At 34.5% G+C, this 20,042-nt stretch overlaps 2 protein-coding genes across 2 annotated transcripts; one reads left to right on the top strand and one right to left on the bottom strand.

Annotated features, from left to right (window-relative positions):
• Positions 1-363: 363 nt before the first annotated feature.
• Positions 364-4,532, top strand: LOC120332621 (uncharacterized). Its single transcript, XM_039399905.2, has 8 exons — positions 364-516; positions 742-864; positions 1,052-1,084; positions 1,465-1,524; positions 1,607-1,715; positions 1,994-2,198; positions 2,341-2,479; positions 2,689-4,532. The coding sequence occupies exons 1-8, from the start codon at positions 402-404 to the stop codon at positions 4,182-4,184; spliced, it is 2,280 nt and encodes a 759-aa protein (XP_039255839.2). The 5' UTR covers positions 364-401; the 3' UTR covers positions 4,185-4,532.
• Positions 4,479-19,842, bottom strand: LOC120332620 (C3 and PZP-like alpha-2-macroglobulin domain-containing protein 8). Its single transcript, XM_039399903.2, has 37 exons — positions 19,260-19,842; positions 18,906-19,063; positions 18,086-18,108; positions 17,852-18,014; positions 17,722-17,774; positions 17,278-17,295; positions 17,144-17,198; positions 16,735-16,848; positions 16,448-16,647; positions 16,008-16,238; positions 15,475-15,645; positions 15,230-15,361; positions 14,969-15,161; positions 14,699-14,853; positions 14,473-14,622; positions 14,022-14,290; positions 13,732-13,794; positions 13,426-13,654; positions 13,155-13,314; positions 12,921-13,072; positions 12,681-12,819; positions 12,159-12,361; positions 11,543-11,675; positions 11,371-11,463; positions 10,865-11,041; positions 10,584-10,665; positions 9,897-10,128; positions 9,003-9,276; positions 8,791-8,927; positions 8,496-8,717; positions 8,238-8,379; positions 7,374-7,552; positions 7,120-7,300; positions 6,429-6,485; positions 5,918-6,094; positions 5,618-5,712; positions 4,479-5,187 (listed from the first exon to the last, which is right to left on the bottom strand). Exons 1-37 carry the CDS (start codon positions 19,361-19,363, stop codon positions 5,137-5,139), a joined length of 5,367 nt encoding a protein of 1,788 aa, XP_039255837.2. The 5' UTR covers positions 19,364-19,842; the 3' UTR covers positions 4,479-5,136.
• Between the last annotated feature and the right edge of the window lie 200 nt (positions 19,843-20,042).

The following is a 20,042-nucleotide window of genomic DNA, read 5'->3' as shown; positions in this document are numbered from 1 at the left end:
AATTGACGTAGAACAACGTAATACTATGAATGTCACCCGAAGGCAAATTAGCGTCCGTTAATTAGGATGTATAAAAGCATGTTTTCAATATATTTTCTCAGTTTGTGGTTTTGTTACCAAATTCAACTTTAATGAGAGAACTGTTTCTTCCAGGTTTTATTTGTTTGTAATAAACTTTTCTACAGTTGGTTGAATGCGCCAGGATTAGTTTCATATTTGACCTTAGTTCCACTCCACATGTATAATATTTATTTAATGCCGATTATATATTATTTCTTAGCAAAATTTATACTTAATATTACAGTGTTTTATATTCTAAAGGACTTTTTCTAGTAATTTTACCATTCTATTTATTAATTCAATGTATTGATTTTTGTTTTACAGGCATATTATTTGTCAATATGTATTTTTTCTCTAAGTTAGTATTGTGCTTGATATTATGCACGTCATTTGTAAAATCTCAAAAAAAGACATGTGTGAAACGTGCTCTACTTCAACATTTGGGATCTTGCCCAGGTAAATTATTTTTGCACCAATGTTGCAATAATCAAAAATGTCAATTATATATCTGTTACCATGTAGTATAGTGTAGTTAAGATATGAATGAGGTTCATAGGGAATAGTGTTATAACAAACTATAGCATCAGTATTGCCATCTCGATTGTTCCTGTCGCGATATATTCTCATCAGCCATGAGGGAAGGTCGATTACGTCGTTTTATTATTTATCTTCTTTCTGTAGAACGTGGTTCGCCATGTAGAGATACATGTGGAGGAGATAAATTACTGGATATAACAACCAGAGAGGAATGTAATGATTATTCAGATTGCTGTTACAGGGATGGAGAATGTATACAATTATCAAGTGAGTCTTTTTGGTATAATTGCATTAATAACATAAAACTAATTTCTGATTTATCATCACCCGACTATGGCGATTGAGAATTTATTAAACCGATCCTTGTTGAAAAGCGACTGACTAAATCTTTATATTTTTATTTATTTTTTCACGAGTAACATATTATATAATTCCATTCGTATCATGTTTTCAGCTTCTGAAGATGACAATGATCGATATGAAGAAGGTATGAAATATTGACTATATTCTGTTTCAAATGTTATATATTTATTATCACACTTTATTAATAACGCAGAATGTCTTTTACGAAGGTGTAAAACTAAATGAAACGTCTTGCAAATAATTAGAAAAAAAAAATAATCTGTGCCAAAAATGTTACCTGTAGTGAACTATAAAATAACTATAAAAATGTATTCATAGTTTGGAAAAGTCGATTGCATACAGTCATTGTCATTTGAATTGATCTCGCGCATCTAAATGTCACAGTTAGAATTAGTAGTCTTACTTCAAAAAACAAGAGCATATATTTTAAAAATGAACAGTATATATTAGTAAGACTGTATTAGATTTATAAATAAATATTCACATTTTTACACATACTATCAGATCCAGATCATGAAGAAGAGGAAGACAAATTTGAAAATGAATACCAGAGACATTTCAGAGGTGAAAAAACCGAGTTGAACAAGTTATAATGATAATGGAAACAAACATGTAGTAACAATATATATTTTTGTTGAATTTGTAGATGATACTCCTACTACTTGTAACACCCACAGATTTCCATACAACTGCAGGACAGAATCGTACACTTCGAATAATTTGAAATGTGCCGTAAATATACCGTATTGCATGAGGTATGTATTGTGTACTGTGGAATAAATAACACTAAAGCAATTACATTTTAAATTTTATAGATATTGCAATAATTCTCAATAATAAATTTTGAGGTTCACACAAAATATGATGACATTTTACATTGCGAGTTCCTTATTTTTTTTTAATTTCTCTGTTAAATATAATACGAGAGAGAAGTTATGTATGCGTTTTTGTTCCATTTCTAATGAAATATTTTTTTTTCATTCAAAACTAATCTAATAAGATGAAGTCAATATACTGTCATTTGTGTTCTAAGGGTCCCGTGCTTCGATGCAATTGCACAACATGAAGTTGAAAATAGTCAAATAGCTTGTTTGTCACATCCTGGATGTTGTTTTGACGAGGAATTGAGTATTCATCGACGCCATTTTGGACAGCGAATATTGCCTGGTGTTCCTGTGTGTCATTACGCTATAAGAAACCATGTCTTTCAAAAGCACGCTAAAAGATATTCAGATACTGTAAGTACTTCGACAAATATTGCTGTATCTAGGACAGGAATAAATTAAAAATTGTGGTATTCACTCTGGCCATAAGTCTGTACTCCAGTTTTTGTTATTCTGTGGTTATTTTTAATTTCAACACACTGGATACTTTTGACAGTTTGGTGGCTGGAACCCGATGTTGACGCCGTGCTTGATTGAATCCGAGAAAGAGAATATCTTTGGTGATTCACCGGGATGTTATATGGTGACAGTAATTGAATACTTTGGACTTCGGGCAAGACAAGCTGGATGGAAAAGTAAGGATTTAATATTGAAACTTTTCAACATTAATGTAATGTTATAATAGAATAAAGTTTTACTGCCTTACCTTTAAGGTCAATTTAAATCGTTTCACACGTTGCTTTGTAATGGAACTCTTTGTTTAACGAACATATATATTTATATATTTTATGTATTTTGTTAGAATCGAGAACAGCTCTTCTTATTATGCTTTCTCTTTCTCCAGACATCAGTCCTTTGGATTGTCATCTTATCGATGGATGTTTTCGACCTGGTAAAGGATGTGTTTACCCATTCGACCCTTCGGTTGGAATAACTCTCAAGGGCAATGATCCATACGCAACTCCGACTGCTTCAAATGGTTATGGGTATGGTAGACCATTATCAACTAATCCATACAGTAATCCTTTGCCACCTCCGACATCTAACATCCCGTACCAGCGTTACCAGTGTCAAACTTTTAGAAATTTGAAAGATCCTCATTCATTTCTGTCCACGTACCACCAATGCTTGTCCTCGGGATGCTCGTTGGATGTATCGGCACACAATTTATATCTACATCATTTATGGAATGTCAGTCAGACTCTGAGTCCTCGCGGGCGTGATCCATACTGGAAATCGGTGATGTCATATGAAATCAGAGCAGATAATTTCTTAGATGAGTTACAAAAATATAAAGAAGCATATGACGAGCCCGATTACGATTCTCCAATTTTCCCTCTCAATATCAATCACAATTCTCACTCTCCATTCCCATCACCAACCCATTTGCAATACCAAGCTCCCCCACTTCATCTTTTCCGACACTTTGCCCAGCAGGCAAACAACGATAGATGTCCGTATGAAAGGCCGAAAGTACCAAATTTCGCACCCTTGAAAGGCAGCTTCAGTGGATGCTGCGAAAAGCCACTGTGTTACTTTTCAGCTCAACAGGTGCAGTTAGGCCAGGTCTATTCGGAGTTGACTTATTATTTTTCTGCCTGGAGTGCCTGGAGCAGGTGCACTGCTTCTTGTGGGGGAGGAAAATATCGTCGAGTAAGACGATGTGTATCGCACAACGAAGTCATTTCAGGCGCAGACTGTGAAGGGCAGGAAGAAGTAAAGCCATGTAATGTTGCGCCATGTCCACACTGGACAGATTGGGGTGCGTTTGGAGCGTGTTCAGTTACATGTGGTGGCGGAGTAAAAATCAGAAGACGGCATTGCGTGGGGAAAGTATGCTATGGGAAATCGTCTGAGTCGTTACGGTGCAGTGAAACAATATGCGAGAAGGCGACGCCTTGGGGCTCGTGGTCCACGTGCTCCACCACGTGTGGAAAAGGACAACAAACACGGACGCGTGACTGTTTGGAATTGTGTCCTGACAGCTTCAAATCTTCTGAAGAGCGGGACTGTTTGTCCTACTGCGGAAAAATAGTTTGGACCCCGTGGTCAACGTGTAACGAAACAATTTGCTCAATGCAAAGCACTGCTTCCTGCGTGCATGGGAATTCAACCGGATATTGCCGCGGCGGTACCCCTCGTCCAAAGACAACAGCGTGTACCAAAAAACCTTGTTATTGCAAAAAATTTCCAAGCCGATGTCACAGACCGATAGCGTACAGACCACCTCCTCGTCCTATTGTGCAGAGACCAATTATTCAGTACCCAAATGTTGCGCAAGCTAGAGGATTCATTCCACAGCCCGTTGCACAACCACGATTCGGAACCTTTTATGGTTGAGTTAGTTTCATGATCGCTTACAATGTATTAGTCAGTCAGGTTTGAGGAGCTGTGAACGCAGAAGCTGGAATTAAATGGACTATTTTACGCTGCTTGAAATGAAGGCCATTTGATGTTTTGCCTTGTGTTTTTTGTTCAACGACCACATGCGATTGGAAAGCTTTTATTCACATTTATTATGCTACGTCCTCACAACATTTTCTATATTGTACTAGTTTTCATGTGTACGCAATTTGATTAGTTTCGCCTCAGAAATAAAGCTATTTTTTGTATTTATATCATTTATTTATAGCATAAAGGACCAATGAGGAGTAGTTGTTTAACTCGTCTTAGAATAGTGCAATTAGTTCAAATAAAAAAAGTACATTTACATGTCAACACAAAACAACAACATTGTTAGAAATTTTCAGTAGTAGTAGCGTTCAATCAGTGAGCTTTTATCCTCAAAAGCAATTTCAAGGAACTGACAATAATAAAAATGTATAAAAGCAAAAAACTGACTGAACAAAATTCATTTATTTGGCGAGTGCCTGACGCTACGGCTGGAGCACAATTCAGTAAGCCATATACTATGTACAAATCTTCAGACACAAATGTAAGCTGTTTTATCTCTGATAAGTACAATTTACTAGCTACAATAGGCTGTAGTTACAGAATCAGAAATGTAACGAAAATGATAGCTTTGGAATATAAAGATTAACATATTTGACGTAGAATATTGTTATAGACTCTTGGCGTATATTGTGACATGTTCGCTTTGTTATATTCTTTAAAAACATAAATTAATGTAAAGGGAAAAGTTGTTGTTGACTTCATACCTCCAAAAATGACAAAGTTAAAATGGTAATAAATATATACACGTATTCAAAATAAAGTTGACAATATTGAGTTATAGAACTATCAAAGTGAATATCAATCAATTTAAGGTTTATCTTCATCTTTGCCCCTTGTCTCAATAGTTATCATATGAGAATGTTTTATCCACGAAGTAATCTTCAGGATTCTGTAAAAATGTTGCAAAGATTGATCAGATTATCCACGAAACTCTTAAAGTTATTTCTTCAAAATGACCATGAGCAAAAAGTAAGTATAAATAATATATCCAATTAACGAGTCCAGCTGCACGCTAACACAAATGTATTTCTGTGTGCAGCTGGACTCATTAATTGGATAGTATAGTCAGTCATATTTATTCCAGCTACAACATCCTTGCAGTATACGCATACGGCTCCACTAGCATATAGGCATAGAAAAAAGATAAGAAGTTAGTCTCGCGCGACCTAACTCAAATAAATAATATGAATGGTGTTTGTGGGACGACAACACTATAGTCTAATATAAAATACACTGCCGCGAAGTATACCGCCCTATTGAGTTTTAAATATTACCTGGTATGAGTAAGTACGCAGTTACTACTCGTTAATAGCACTCACCACATAAAGAAAATCACTGTAGTTGACCCCGGGCTCATATTCATGAATATAAGGTTCATCTGGTACTTCCAGTGGGGGCTCCAACGTCACAGACACTGAAAAATAAAACATGAAATGTATTTCATAAAAATCCTGTAAGTGAGAAATTTAACACAAAGATAATACGAAACCCCTTTAAATCTAGTTTACATTACACCGGGTAGATGTGATTCAAAATACAGCCCTTTTGTAACAAATGTTTTTACTTTCATATCTAGTAGAAAAAAAGTATCAAATAAATAGATAATATAAATTACTTACTTCCGCGTTCCTCGCAAAACGAATCAATCTCCTGATTTATACTCTTGTGGGTTTCACATGATGTAACTTGCATTCTACACAAATTTTCGTACATAACTCCGTCGTTGCCGCAGACACGAGGTCCCTGGTACCCACATTCTTGATAACATTTACATTCCGGAAATCTATCGTCGTGTTCTGAACAAAAGAGATATTTTTATATTGGGTATTTTTTGTCCTGGCTTTGAAAATAAACCCAAATTTTTGTTTGTTATTTTACTGAATTCCGAAGCACGAGATAAGTGAAGAATGATTTGCAAAAATATGCACAGTTTTAAATAATAATAATAACTTCATGACTTGGCATGTAATATATGAAAGAATGTTGTACTCAATATTGTTTCTCGGACTACATTAAAATGTCTGCACTACAAAGCGAATTGTTTTTAGTGATTTGATAACGTTGCTGTATTTGTAGACTGTTGTTTGAACCACATCTCAAGGTGCTTTATTTACAGCTTTATAGACTCACCAATAGTATAAACCTCTCCCTCTTCATGTTGGTTGTATTCTAGAGATGATTCATATCCTAGCAAAAATTGACGGTAATGTCATCGTAATGCACAAATCATATATATATATTGATTGAAACTAACAAACAAGTTGAAGTCACATGACATCATCATAATTCAAATGGCCCTGATACGAATGCAGTGATCTAAAGTATTTAAACCCGATAGGTAGGGAAATAGGCAACTCATTCATCATAGTGGACTAATAAATATACTTGTAATCAGATATCGAAATGTGGTTTGCTTGGAAAAAATTAAGTGTCCACAAAAATCGAATTTCAGTGTCCTACATTTATAGAAATATTTTCAAAATTAAGCACGCGATTTAAGACGTAATATAAAATGATTGAAAGTCAAAAAAGGAGGCAAGTATTCGCTTGGACACATCATGAGAAAATCAGTTTATGATATTAAGATATAGCGTGCAAAGTATTTCATATTCAATTTTTTTAGATAAACAGACTGACGAGAAATAGTGCCCGAACATTTTTAACAACCGTAAACTAAGAACAGCTTCTTATTTGTTTGCATAGCAAAGTTGTAAGTATAGATTATAATCTATTCGGGTTTATCCACGAATCTTCATCAAGACGAATGTCTTCTAATGACCAAATACAAAAAAACTTGAAAGACTTGAACAATTCAACAAACCGGGTTCATAATAATCATAAATCTTGACAATCTTGGAAGACAGATTTTCAACATCGACTTCTCTTTGAATTCGAAAGGTTACACATGTTTTACAAACACTTGAAATCTCGTCGAAATAGAAAACAATTTTCGAATTTTCCACTTCATAGCGTTTCAAACTTCTACTTCTGTTTGACAAAGCCTAGAAAAAATGACAAGATATAAATTTGATTTTGATTTTACATCGATCAATTCTACTAGTGGAAGAATTCTACCTCGTTTAGACTTTCAGTGTCGGGAACGTAACCCGTTAAAAGCGGGACTTCCAAAACTGCCATATTCGAAGATCCATCATTTAGCCATCTTCCACATATTTTCATATGAGCTATTTTTTCGAGATCCGTATCTTCTTCCAACACCGCACTTTCAGTGTTTGAGCGAATTTCGACCAGTGCTGTGATTAAATTTGGATTCGATTAATTTATAACTGTACATTGCAACTTATGACTGAAATATAAATCCTTTTTCTGAATAATATAATTTGATGTATAGGTAGGCTTACCATATTTCTGAAGCAAAAAACCGGGACGGCGCTGATTGGACAAGCCAACCTTGGTTCGATTCCAGGGGCTTAGTAGTAGTTTAAACGTTTTCCATACTCTTATGGGTGATTACGGGCATCAAAACTAGCTCTAAATCCCATTAAAATATCCTCTATTGGTTTTTGCTTCAAATAATGGAAATCGTTCAACTCATTAGAAAACTTCAGAACTTGCACTTTGTTTCAAGCATTTTGGTGATTCACAGTACAGGTTGTGTTAAATTAAAGCATGGTTCATACTTCATATCATAACTATAACATAACAATTTTTCTCTCTATCTGAACTAGTGAAGTGAAACGCAAATCAGTGGTAAATCGGCTGCCTCCGTCAAAAATAAAATCAATTTTGTCATAGTATCAAATAGAAAAATTATTTATGACCGTCATACTGCAAAACCGGGATATTTGAGTCCATCGCCGGGACGGCAGAAAAAACATGCTAAAACCGCGACTGTCCCGGCTAAACCGGGACGTATGGTAAGCCTATGTATAGGGTATTTTAGATGAGGCCCTTCACTATTTGTCCAATTTTACCGACCTGGTCTTACAGGCTCTCCTGAATCCCTCTTTTTCTTTAATATGCTGGATGGATTTATGTTTTCCAGATTATTCGCCATAACAACGCTCAGTGCAAATTCTTTTTTGTCGTCTGGTTTAGGTATGTTGTAGAGAACGTGTATCTGAAAATGACATTTACAAATACAAAACATTCATCTTAAAAAATTACACATTTTTCACTTTTGTTTTCAACTGGTTGAAAAATTTGATTATAATCTCGTATATATCAGAACTTCACCTGCAAAAGCGCACATCCATCTCCACTCGCGTTCAGGAATACAGGAATTGGAGTTGGTCCAAGAGGCGGAATTTCCCCTCTTTGTAATATTTCACTGTTTGTGTCGTTTAATATTACGTTCCAAGCGTAGTCAGGGCCTTCCAAAGTAACGTTAAGATGTATTCCTCCAATGTATGAATAAGTTGCATAGGATGAAAGAGCTTGCAATGCAGTGCAGGTATCCTGAAAATGATATTTTCAGTTAGATGTTATCAGTTAGCTGCCAATGTTGAAATGGAAATCGATCATAACTTACTTGAGTTGATATGAAGCCACCTTGAGCATTTCTTTGCTTTGAAATCCACTTGACGATAGGTAATGCTGAAGGAACATCTTGTGTCAAAGTGAAGGCAAGTAGAGCGTAGGATGCCAACTCAATTTCCGCCGATGCGACTAAAAAAGATGTTAAAATATTTATAATGTGCAAAGGCTAAATTTGCGTCAATTATAAGATCAAATTAAAAATACCTGTTTGTTTAACTGAATCTCCTAGCATTTTAAATAAAGCATCATCTGGATGAATATCAGCGACATCTACGTGTCCTTTTAGGGACCAATGCCGATAACTACCGGTCATTGTTTGAATGGACATGTCCATCAGTATCATTCTTGCTTCATCTGCGAAAGGGCTTTTCCCCAAGGTCAGTGCATATGCAGTTAGTGCCGCAGTGTATGGATCTTCATAACTATAAAACATACCCTCCAGGTAGTTGAGCGCTTTTGCAATAGATTCTTCCCGTTTCTGATAACAAAAAATAAATAAATAAACTTTCCCGGGTGGTCTTTTAACTGCGTTATTTGAACAAGTATGCAGCTTATGCAGCTATAAAAATGCCCAAATAAACTATACAGCCAGGAATTATCTTGAAAGTTAAGATATTCAATACCTAGAGCCATCATTCAGTATTCTATTGCACTCTTTTGGGTCATAAATAGACGTAATATGACTGATCCGCCTAAAGCAGGGCACAATTGCTAAAAATAAGTGCTATTAGTATTTTCGGGTATACGATTTTCGACATTATTGTAGGTCAATTATCCAATTCATCATCGAGAACAAAATTTTGGGAATTAAACATTCTTGAAAAGATATACAATATTTGCCATTATAAGTATCGCATCATCTCTAATATTGGTTACGATTTTAAAAATAAATCACGCATTTTTAACAATTTCATGATATAGAAGTAAATAGCAGTAAATATGATGAATTTTCGTGTCTTCCCTTTGTGTGTTTTCTTAGCAACGGACAACAAATAGAAAATAGCAACAAGGTGTAATTATTTACCAAAAATCGAGTTGTGAGTGGGATGATTATCAATCATGCTGTTATTTGCATTCAATCATGGACTTATTCATCACCTGGTTATCAGCTTCTGTTTCCAACAATGCGATGACGACATAGGCTGTCAAAGCAACTTTGCGGTTGTTTCCACCTTGTGCATCCTTGTTTAATATTTTTCCGTATGCCGGGAACGATCCATCATCGAGTTGATGATTAAGAATCCAGTTCATCGGTTTTAGTATTTCTTTTTCGTCGATAAATATGAACTCCCTTGCCGCTGCATACGACTTCAGCACAAACGCAGTGAGCCTACAATATGGTTTTTTATTATGTTGTTACGCAAACTATATTTCTCTATGAACTTGTTTTGATTTCAAATTTTGCAATGGTAGTTTAGTAACGCCATGAACTGGCCTAATTTCATTCAGATTTATTACACTGATACTAAAGTAGTTCACCAATCAAGTCGGACAACTAACTATAGGACAATCGATAGTAGTTGATTACTTTTATTTCATCTGGGACCCACATTGTCCGATATTTCACCCAAATTTTGCTGATTTTATAATTCACAAGCTCACCTCCATGTGACATTTAATACAATTCTCAAAGCCGGAATTTTACTGATGCTGCGGTGGCCATATTAGTCTTTGACCTTTTTGTCTATATATACCTTACATGCTTCCTTGTATATCACATTTTTAATACATAATGAACTATAATCGTGAACTAGGCCGTTGTAAATATGTCTATGAAAATCTTACCACATACTCCCGTAGTGATCGCGTTCACCGAATGCGCTGTATGAGCCACTTCTTCTTCTATACGTCAGTTGCCTCTGATACCCTGTAAATGCACATATGATTTATATTAGCCGCTCATAGCAATGTAACACCTCTCTTCTAGTCACGTTGTTTTTAATTAAGAATCGAAATGTAGACATGGTCCCAATCACCATTTGAATGGATCTATACAGCGCATCCTGACCAAAACAACAAAAAATATATATTATATCGACCAGATGTAATTGGATCACCAATCTCACCTTGTACGAGGTATTCCAGAGCCTGGTTCTTTATATCACCAGTCAATTGATTTGTCAACTTCAAGTATTTCATAACGTAGATATTCGGAGCAAAATTAATCATGTTTTGTTCTCCACATCCATATGGAAGTTTCAACAAATTATTCAAATTTCTAAGCGTCGGTCCCATCACATCTCCTGAATCAATCGACAATAAATGGTAAGTTTAAATTAGGAATATCTGACTGGAATACACCTCATCCTAATATTGTTATAAGGCATTGAATTTGATAATATCGCTCAACAAAACTATCGTACATCTTTTATTTTCAAAGCAATCAGGAAAATTATATTGACACTGTTTTTATACTGTTGACATGTGAACATGAACTTTATAATACTTGCTAAACTATTTCGACCAGTTCAAAAACTAATCTGTAAAATTTTAAAGTCGACTGAGCGATCTCAGTAAATATTATCACATATTGAAAGTGTAAAAGCTGTTTTTAACGATAGCAAAATTTTACCAATTACTGTTGCATGTCCTCGTATTGATCCCGAAACTGCATAACTTGGAACGTCAAGTTGAAATACTTCTCTAAAGCTTCCTTCGGGATGATCTTAAACACGTATAACTCCAAAGTTTAAAAATTATTTGCAAGCAAAAAATATACATACACTATGATGATGAATATTTACCTCCAGTTGACCACAACCTGAATTCTGCTGCTGATTGACCATTTGTTGCCAATCCAACATATTTAACGTTTATATTTTCTATTTTCAAAAAGAGAAATTGAGAGACTTCTGATTCTTCCATACCGTAACCAACCTAATCAATTCAAAATAAATGTTTTATAAAGTTACAAAATTAACATAATTTTGATTTAATTAAGGCCTGAAGAACGTTTGACTTGAACTGTTTCGAATCATATACAATTGAATTACACACTTTAATAAGACTCAGAGCACAATCAGCATAGCAGAAATTGTTTATATATGATGAATTGGTTTTTGTATCAGCATTTGGAAAACATTATTTTTCAAATTTTGTTTATGCGTGAATTTGCATTTAATTTATTAGACGCTTTCCAAGAACGACAAATAGAATGCAAATCCAAAACATTTAGAACATAGTTGACCGGCTTTTTAATATTATACTATATGTTATATTTTGCAAAAAATTACATTGAGTTATACAATGGGTACAACTTTCAAGACATGGCGAAGAAATAACATAATGGTAAGCAACAAAATTATGAAATTCAAGTTTCACGATGAGTATTATAAAAAAATTTGAAGAACTATGTCCTACCGTTATGTTTGTAGGAGACCACTGAACCCAAAACGATCTAAATTCTTTGTCACGTAATATGTTTTTCGTCGACGTCGATGCCAAAATTTCACCGTTTTTCTGAATCCAAGATATCATATTTCCTTGACCTCCCAAGATTATTTCGTACGAAGAAACCGATATTTCCTCATCGGTAGTGAGCGCGATATGCACGCTGCTTTGTGCTGCGGAAGTATCAATTTCGGTAAGAAAATATTATTCGGATATAAGTTATTATGTTGATCAATAGATAAGATATCCACGACTGAGTATAACAAAAGAAATACATGATATTTAAACGATCAAGTTAACACGTTAAAAAAAGTTTTATAAAATGTTGTCAAAACTTAGGCGACAAACAAAGAAAGATAACTTCAAAATATATGATATGATATTCCTAACGTTTCTCGGTAATCTATCCGATCTATGCGCGTTGGCTAATATGACTTTATTGCGTCAATTTATTGTCATCCGAGTTGCCAATGAAGGATAATAATTCAAAACCTTTAGTCATGAAGTTGAAGCCGCTTTTCTTGTTGGGAAATTTCACAAAATGCGTAGTTCCGGGCTGTGTTGTGATATTCAACCTTTCATTCGGACAGAAAAACACGCTGTGCGTATATTCTCGAAGATCTCCCTCCGGCTGCAATACATTATAAACAATGTTAGTACCAAATTTGTAAATGGAGAACAGTAAATATTCGAAGTTTAATATTTTTATTTATCTCATAGTAAAAATTTCACCTCCACCAGTATGCTTTTTATTAACGCATCGTTACCCACAACATTCTCTTCCGTGAGATCTATGTTGATAGTATCTGTTTCTTTCCATTTTGCGATCATGCGATTATCTGCGTTACAACAACGATTCGGACCTCCCATTGCGTCCGCAACAGCTATAAAATTTGATGAGAATTGGTCACTGTTTGTTACTATTTTATTGAAAGAATCAAGTGATTTAAAATTAACAAAATTTACCGAGGATCTTTGAACTCCCGAGATTGCTGAAGCCTACTTTAAACTTGGTAACCAAAGATGATTGTCGATCTATGCATAAATACTTTGTTTTCTTGCTCGCCCGATCAGAAGTTTCACCCTCCAATGTTGCCCCAGCAGGAACAGCAAAAGTTAAACGAACCTTAACGAGTAGGCATATGTTTGAACGCCAAAGTTACCCATAAAGCTCATTATAAACAAAATAATAATATCACATTCCTTTGTGCATGTACAAATGCTGAGATAGTCTTACCTCGGTACACACATCGAGATAGTTGTGTAAAGTAACTGGAACTTCCATGTTTTCGCCACGTATAGCCGAGTAAGGCAAATTGAAATCCACAAAGAATGGTTTAACGGCTTGTATTTCGATATTTTCAGCTACTCCCATCCCATTGTTAGGATTTGTGCCGACTGCGTTAAGAACCCACGAAGTAACAGTATCTGGAACTTTGAGTGTGATGGTGTTTTCTCCACTGGAACTATCAATATGTAAATTTACAATAAATATGAATTTTGTAAATTTTTGGTTAGAAATATTAAATATTTTACTATGTACCTTACTGTGAAGCACTTCCAATACCAGGTCTCGGGGAAGAACGATCGCAGTTTTCGACGTTTTCTGTGTTAAAAAGTTATCGTCATTAATATCATTTATAGTAACACTTATCATCGGTAACTTTTCTTTAATTTGTGTTTTGAAACCGTTATTTATATACTGGTCATATATAAATTATAGCGATGTAATGCAGAATACCAAGACATACCAATACATCTAGAAACCATTATGTTTGAAATTACAAATTTAAAAACGAGGGATCTTGCACAGACAGAAAATGAACAGTTCACCTGGATTTAATTTTTGCTGGCGGAGATTGCATTAGGGCTTGCCGACTCAGCTGTGAAAACACTTGAACGTCCTGTTTGTGTTTCAAAGTTACGACGTCCGTCATAACAACAAGACCCGTTTCCAGAAAAGCGTAGAGCGAATCTCTGCTGGTCAATTGTTGACGTCCATGTGCTGATCTTTTCCGTCTTCTGCCAAGTTTTGATGGTCGAAAACCTTCATCTTCAAATGGTAAATTGTCCATGTCGTATGAATATATTTCTTCGAATATCTCAAAAATTAAATATCATACAATTACCATAGTGAATTCACAGACAACTTACCACATTTCGTTACTTTTAAACAATAGGAATATATCGTTTCAGGATGTAAAAAAATGAAATTTTTGCAAAGGCAATAGCATATATATGCATAAATCTATCTGATGTATTCTAACGTATTAAAGATCGATACCTCATCTTTGGTTAACAAATAGCCAGGCGAAATAAGGTGGAGACTTTTATCAGTTGCACCAAAACATACGCAAGTGTCTTTGGTAGTTTTTATAGTTACGTCGACCGATTGTCCTGGGGCAAGTTGTGTTTTTGACGTGCTTATCGTGACCTGGAATATAAGTTTTTGTTCTGATTCGGTGGTTTTCAACATAATTTTATATGTTTCCTAATAGTAGATCGGTTACCTCGTTTTCCAAAATAGACTCTATTGGTAGGTGAATGCTATCAGCGATACCCTCCCCAGTTGGCAGTACATAATATGCGACCAATTTTGATAAAGGCCCCATGTTTGCCGTCGGTATAAATTGAATAGATGTGTGGCATAAACCCATTTCTGCATCTAAATAGAAAGTTAAAAATATTTTGAAGCGCTGAAAATCGCAGTGAAAACGCTTTGCGTTGCAGACGTCAGCTTGGAAGATTGAACGTAAATATTTATTTGACTCGAGACTTACGTCGTTTCTTGTGTTCGATTGGTCTTTTAAAATTTGCCGACCTACGTCTGCGTTCCTCAATTCGATGGCTATTACTGTCATTCACTTGAAAGGAATCAGATAACACGATTTCACCTCGCGACAAGAACTCGTAATAGAGCGTGAAATCACAGGTGCACGTCGATTTTACCATAATTGATGTATGTTGGTTAACCTGGAAGAAAAACAAATTTTCTGTGGTTTCCAAGACAACATATCAAATAAACAAACGAATAACCGTACCTGCAAGTATTCGTCTGGACTCTCAATCAACAAATGGCATTCACTAGGAGAGTGCCAACTATAAAGATCATGGTACACCGCTAAATACTGGTGTCGGTCTGTGTATGCGCCATCTATGGCAATCGCGCGAGCCTGCGGTAAATAGAAATATGTTATCTTGTTGTTAATCGCGGAAAAGATAAAAAGAATTGCGTCAATTGAACATGGTTGTTTTGTAATTTTTGTAATTTTATTATTATACCCACTTCAAGCCACAAAAATTTCGTCGTTTGCGGCAGAGCAGGAATGGTAAATGTTATGATGCCGTCGGTCGGAGATATCAGTTCCTGGGTCATAAAGGTTTCTTGATTGTCTTTCACTTTGAGTTCAATTAAAATATCTTTTGCGCCTGTACCATTCAGATAGCTCGCAAAAATCTGAAAAAGGAAGCACCAGTTGGCGATTTGATAATGGAGGACAGCATATAATTGGTAAAATCGATTTGAATTGCAGTTTTTCGATTCTTGGACAAATTTCAGAATATGACTACAAAGACTACACTGTTTGTCTCAGACACGAGCAAGCAATTGCATATTGACATAATTCTGTCTCGAATATTCAATAAAAACTTCGAAATGTTTATTTGTGGCTACATGTTAATATTTATTCGCAAATCATATCATTGTATAAAAAGGTTATTTAATCTTTTCATATTTTAAAGGGATGTAAAAGAATTTAATGAAAAAAATATTTGTTTAAAATATTGACGACGAAATTCGAAAATGTATAGTTTACTCACCTGTCCTTTGAAAGGAATTCCATGTTTAAAATGTTTTCTGGTATTTGCAGTAAATTCTAGCTCAACGAAATTTCTTGACACTATTGTTGTATCATCATATGCTGAAAAACTCGATCCATCATCGCTAATAACGGTGGCCCATATTGCAAGATTTCCACGAAAGTGCCTATTCAAAACTCTGCGGCGCAAATTATCCTGGAGACATATTGCAAATCGCGACTCTCCATGAAACTGAAAATATATAATGAATGATTCCAAATTTAAATTTTTGATGTAAATCTTTTATCGTTTTTCGTGTTTTGAACATAAAAATTTAATTTAAATTCAGCATTTTTTTAAAAATAAAGTAATACCATATGCTTTTAATCATATATAAAAACACAAACCGCCATATATCATCAATTTCAAAATATATCATCACAGTCGTTTACTAAACTCACCGGCATTGACTGCACAATGGTGTTTCCTCTATCCAAATCTCGCACGAAGTATCCTAGACCAGTTACTGTCATATTCACGTGAAGAGTCCCTCTGACCGGTTTACCAAATGTATATTTTGCAGTTACAATTGCTTCTTCGCAAATGGAAAAGTCTCTAAATGTTGTGGGAGGAGTGATGGTGACGTCAAATTTTGGAAGAACTAAAAAGAATACAACCTTATTGATTGAGACATTGATAAACATATGCTAATATTAGTGCACTGCACTAGAATATGTTTTGTTCTTACCATATTTTCCCACTTCAAATGTGGTGTTATATAGATTTCCTTGTAGTTCTGCAAACACAGTCCATTCTCCCAGTAGTGGTTGATCCGACAGTGGAAATGAAACATTAACAGTTCCTGTGTAAAATTGATTCATTGGGCGCTAATATTTGGAAAACTTTTCAAATATTAGCACAACATTTAACAATGTATAAATCTTGCAACTCAATTAGCTGTAGTGCTAAAAGTTCTCATATACCACAAAGAACTACTAAGGAAAGGATGATATATCAGAAGAGTTTTTTGCTATCCGCTTGGAATGCATATTTTATTTGAACTTCAATAGTTTATTACATAATATATTACTTTACAACTCACTGTGATCAGAAAAATAAATCTATCGTAAATTATTTGTTTGCAAACCAATTCTCACCACAGCATGCCGGAGTTAAATCCCTCCATTCGATTATTTTCACGTCACTTGGTCCCTAAATATGAAAAGGTCGTTGTTAGGAAATGCTCGGTTTGTTTACTAAACACAAGATAACGGAAATATTGCAATGTTACCTTCAAATAAATCGTGACCTGAAATTAAAAGAAAGACATTTTATTTACTAGAAATATAAGTTTACAATAATCAAAAAATCACACAATTTACCAATTTCGAGCATTTCGCGGTCAATCAGCTCTGGTATATATATATATATATATATATATATATATGATTTTTGCTGTTTAAGATATTTGCATTATAAACATGCCTTTGATATATTGCGAAGTAGCATAATTTAGGTTTTCTCGTAGATAACATAAGAATTGACTTACACAAAAATTATCAGAACGTTTTAGACTCAGTAGTATGGTAAGGAATTTAACTTATCTACATTTTTGACATTGTGGTATTTGAAACTGAATTAAAAGCACTTTTTGTGAAGATAGCTGACTTATTATAAAATTATCGTAGGAAACCAAGAGAGATTTACATAACGTACAATAAAGATATAATCTTACATTGTCAGACACCGGTCGTAGATCACGATCAATAGTGTACACATTGATGTTCACTGCAATAAAACAGCCAAAGTTAACGGCTTGAAACAGGAATTTCAAAAGCATATATTTAAAGTATTGACTAGCTCACCTCGCTGAGAAGGTTTATACAGCGGTTTATCAGTTTGAATGAAAGCAGAAGTTCCTTTGTTAATAATTGTTATTGTTGTTGAATTTTGAAAACGAAATGTTGCATGCTGATGGCAATTTCCACAAACTTCCAACATTGCCTTCCCTTCTATACCTTTTGGTATCTAGAAAAAGACATTCATGGCTAAAAAATTACTAAAAAATAGGGGAAAACAGACTCACTATGATCTCTCACCTGGAAAGTTATTACTCCGTTATCTAAACAAAATATAGAAAATGGTTAAAATAATACAAGAAAATAATATAAGCCCTGACTGTAGTATAGGACTGTATATAAAATATATGTAAAAAAAATGATTCATCATTTATGGCATCTATTGCCTATTCATTACTTTCAATGAAGAAGTCCATTTTGCCTACTCAAAGTACAAAGTTTGCATTTGAGGAAATCGTTGTCGGTAATAACTCTACAATCAAACGTAATAAGTTCAAATTTTCAAAGAAATCAATACATTTAAATTGTATAAAATAATTTCTATTGTATGATGTAATCTCGTTCATAGTTTCCTGTGGGCCTTAGATGAATTGAGGATATATGTCGAAAAGCAGTTTAACTGTCCATAACTGCCAAATTTATCAAATAAATCGGTACTCAAACAAGCTTCATGGTCCAATTACTTTCAAGAAGCACCAGTTGAGACGCAACAGGCAAATGGTTATTTTCTACTTCTTTATCGCGTTGAAAAACTAGAAATGTATATAACAAATCCAATAGGCGTGATGACCTCGGGTTTAGAGGTTGTTTGTTGGAGTCATAGAGATCAAAGGGTGCGAGAAGTGGTTCTTCCACGATTACGTAGTAAGGGCAATGTCAAAATGAGCTAATCACACTGTTCACAAAGGTTAAACGTTGCATGAAACTCTGTTCGTCAACACCCATTGAATCATCACTATAACCAAGCTCCATGTTTATGTGTAAAATATCATAAACGTCATTAAATAAATACTATTAGAAAGTGATTTCGATTTAATAATCCTTTGTCATATTTCCTCACCTTTAATACTTGAAATTTCCGATGTTATGATTGACTGACCTCGCCAATCAACTATTGTTGCTTTTACAGGTACGGGCTCGTGTTCGCCAAATATCCGTATACTTATAGTTTGATTAACGCCAGATCGAAAAATCGCAGGAGCCAGAATGAGATATCCCCTGCAATTAAAAAATAAGTAACCTCTAAAATATAAACGGGAATATCTAAGTTATCATTTTTATATGAATATAATTATTAGAGCAAATAATAGTATCTTCCACTTTGTTATGTTTATGCAGTACATAATCATCTATGATAGCAAAATTGTGCATTAATTACTGAAAAACTGCAATAGAATTTAAAAATTTGACTTACCTTTGCGAACTTGGTTTCTGTGAAGAAATATTTGATATAAATAACAATAAAATTAATGACAACAATAGTTCTAATCGAACTCTTCGACCACCGACGATATTCATATTTTCAATAATAAATATTTAGTCCTTTAGTTGTAACAAAAGTTTGGCGTTTGTGCCAGAAAAAATAAATTTTATATTCTCTTTTTCTTCAAACTTCTTTATCTATTCATTTCGCGTTAAAACGATTGATATTTAATATAAAATAAATTTTAGTCAGCTGAAATTAAAAAAATGTTTCGTCAAATATTTAATATAGAACATATCTAAAACAAGATCTAATCGGATTTGAATGCCAGCTAACGCAGTTCACTATGAATGTATATATTCTCGCTGAAGAGTTACTACAGGTAAATGTATCTGCGTTTTAAAATTATTCTTTATAACCTAATTCTCCAACTTCACCAAAGAAAACTACTCCTTCGAGTTCCAGGTACAACAACAGACGCAAAACGATGACGCCTCACCACCTCAAACCCTATTTATCAGCGTCTATCCGGTCACTTTTTACTCGCAGACGAAAAGCGATCTGTCTCTTATGGTTCAGTCAGCCCTATTTTTACGCGATGAAGTCAGAAGTTTGTGGACTGCACGTTCAACCCTAGCAAGAACCTATTTCTGTTTCGATTGGTAATAGAAAACAATATTCAATTTCATCGTAAACCGCAATATCTTCGAACACGTAAAAACAGAGCATGATCGACAAGCCTATGCAAATAAAAGTGTAATATTCGGTTACAAT

This window comes from Styela clava, chromosome 13 (assembly GCF_964204865.1).
Source record: "Styela clava chromosome 13, kaStyClav1.hap1.2, whole genome shotgun sequence".
NCBI classification, from domain to species: Eukaryota; Metazoa; Chordata; class Ascidiacea; order Stolidobranchia; family Styelidae; genus Styela; species Styela clava.
This window is presented reverse-complemented; position numbering and strand designations above follow the sequence as displayed.

Coding starts and splice junctions, on each gene's coding strand:
- LOC120332621 (XM_039399905.2), top strand. CDS start 402: ATGTATTTTTTCTCTAAGTTAGTATTGTGCTTGATATTATGCACGTCA. Junction 865..1,051: donor AGAATGTATACAATTATCAA/GTGAGTCTTTTT, acceptor TCATGTTTTCAG/CTTCTGAAGATGACAATGAT. Junction 1,085..1,464: donor CAATGATCGATATGAAGAAG/GTATGAAATATT, acceptor ACATACTATCAG/ATCCAGATCATGAAGAAGAG.
- LOC120332620 (XM_039399903.2), bottom strand. CDS start 19,363: ATGAATATCGTCGGTGGTCGAAGAGTTCGATTAGAACTATTGTTGTCA. Junction 19,064..19,259: donor CAGAAACCAAGTTCGCAAAG/GTAAGTCAAATT, acceptor TTTTAATTGCAG/GGGATATCTCATTCTGGCTC. Junction 5,713..5,917: donor GTTTTGCGAGGAACGCGGAA/GTAAGTAATTTA, acceptor TTTATTTTTCAG/TGTCTGTGACGTTGGAGCCC.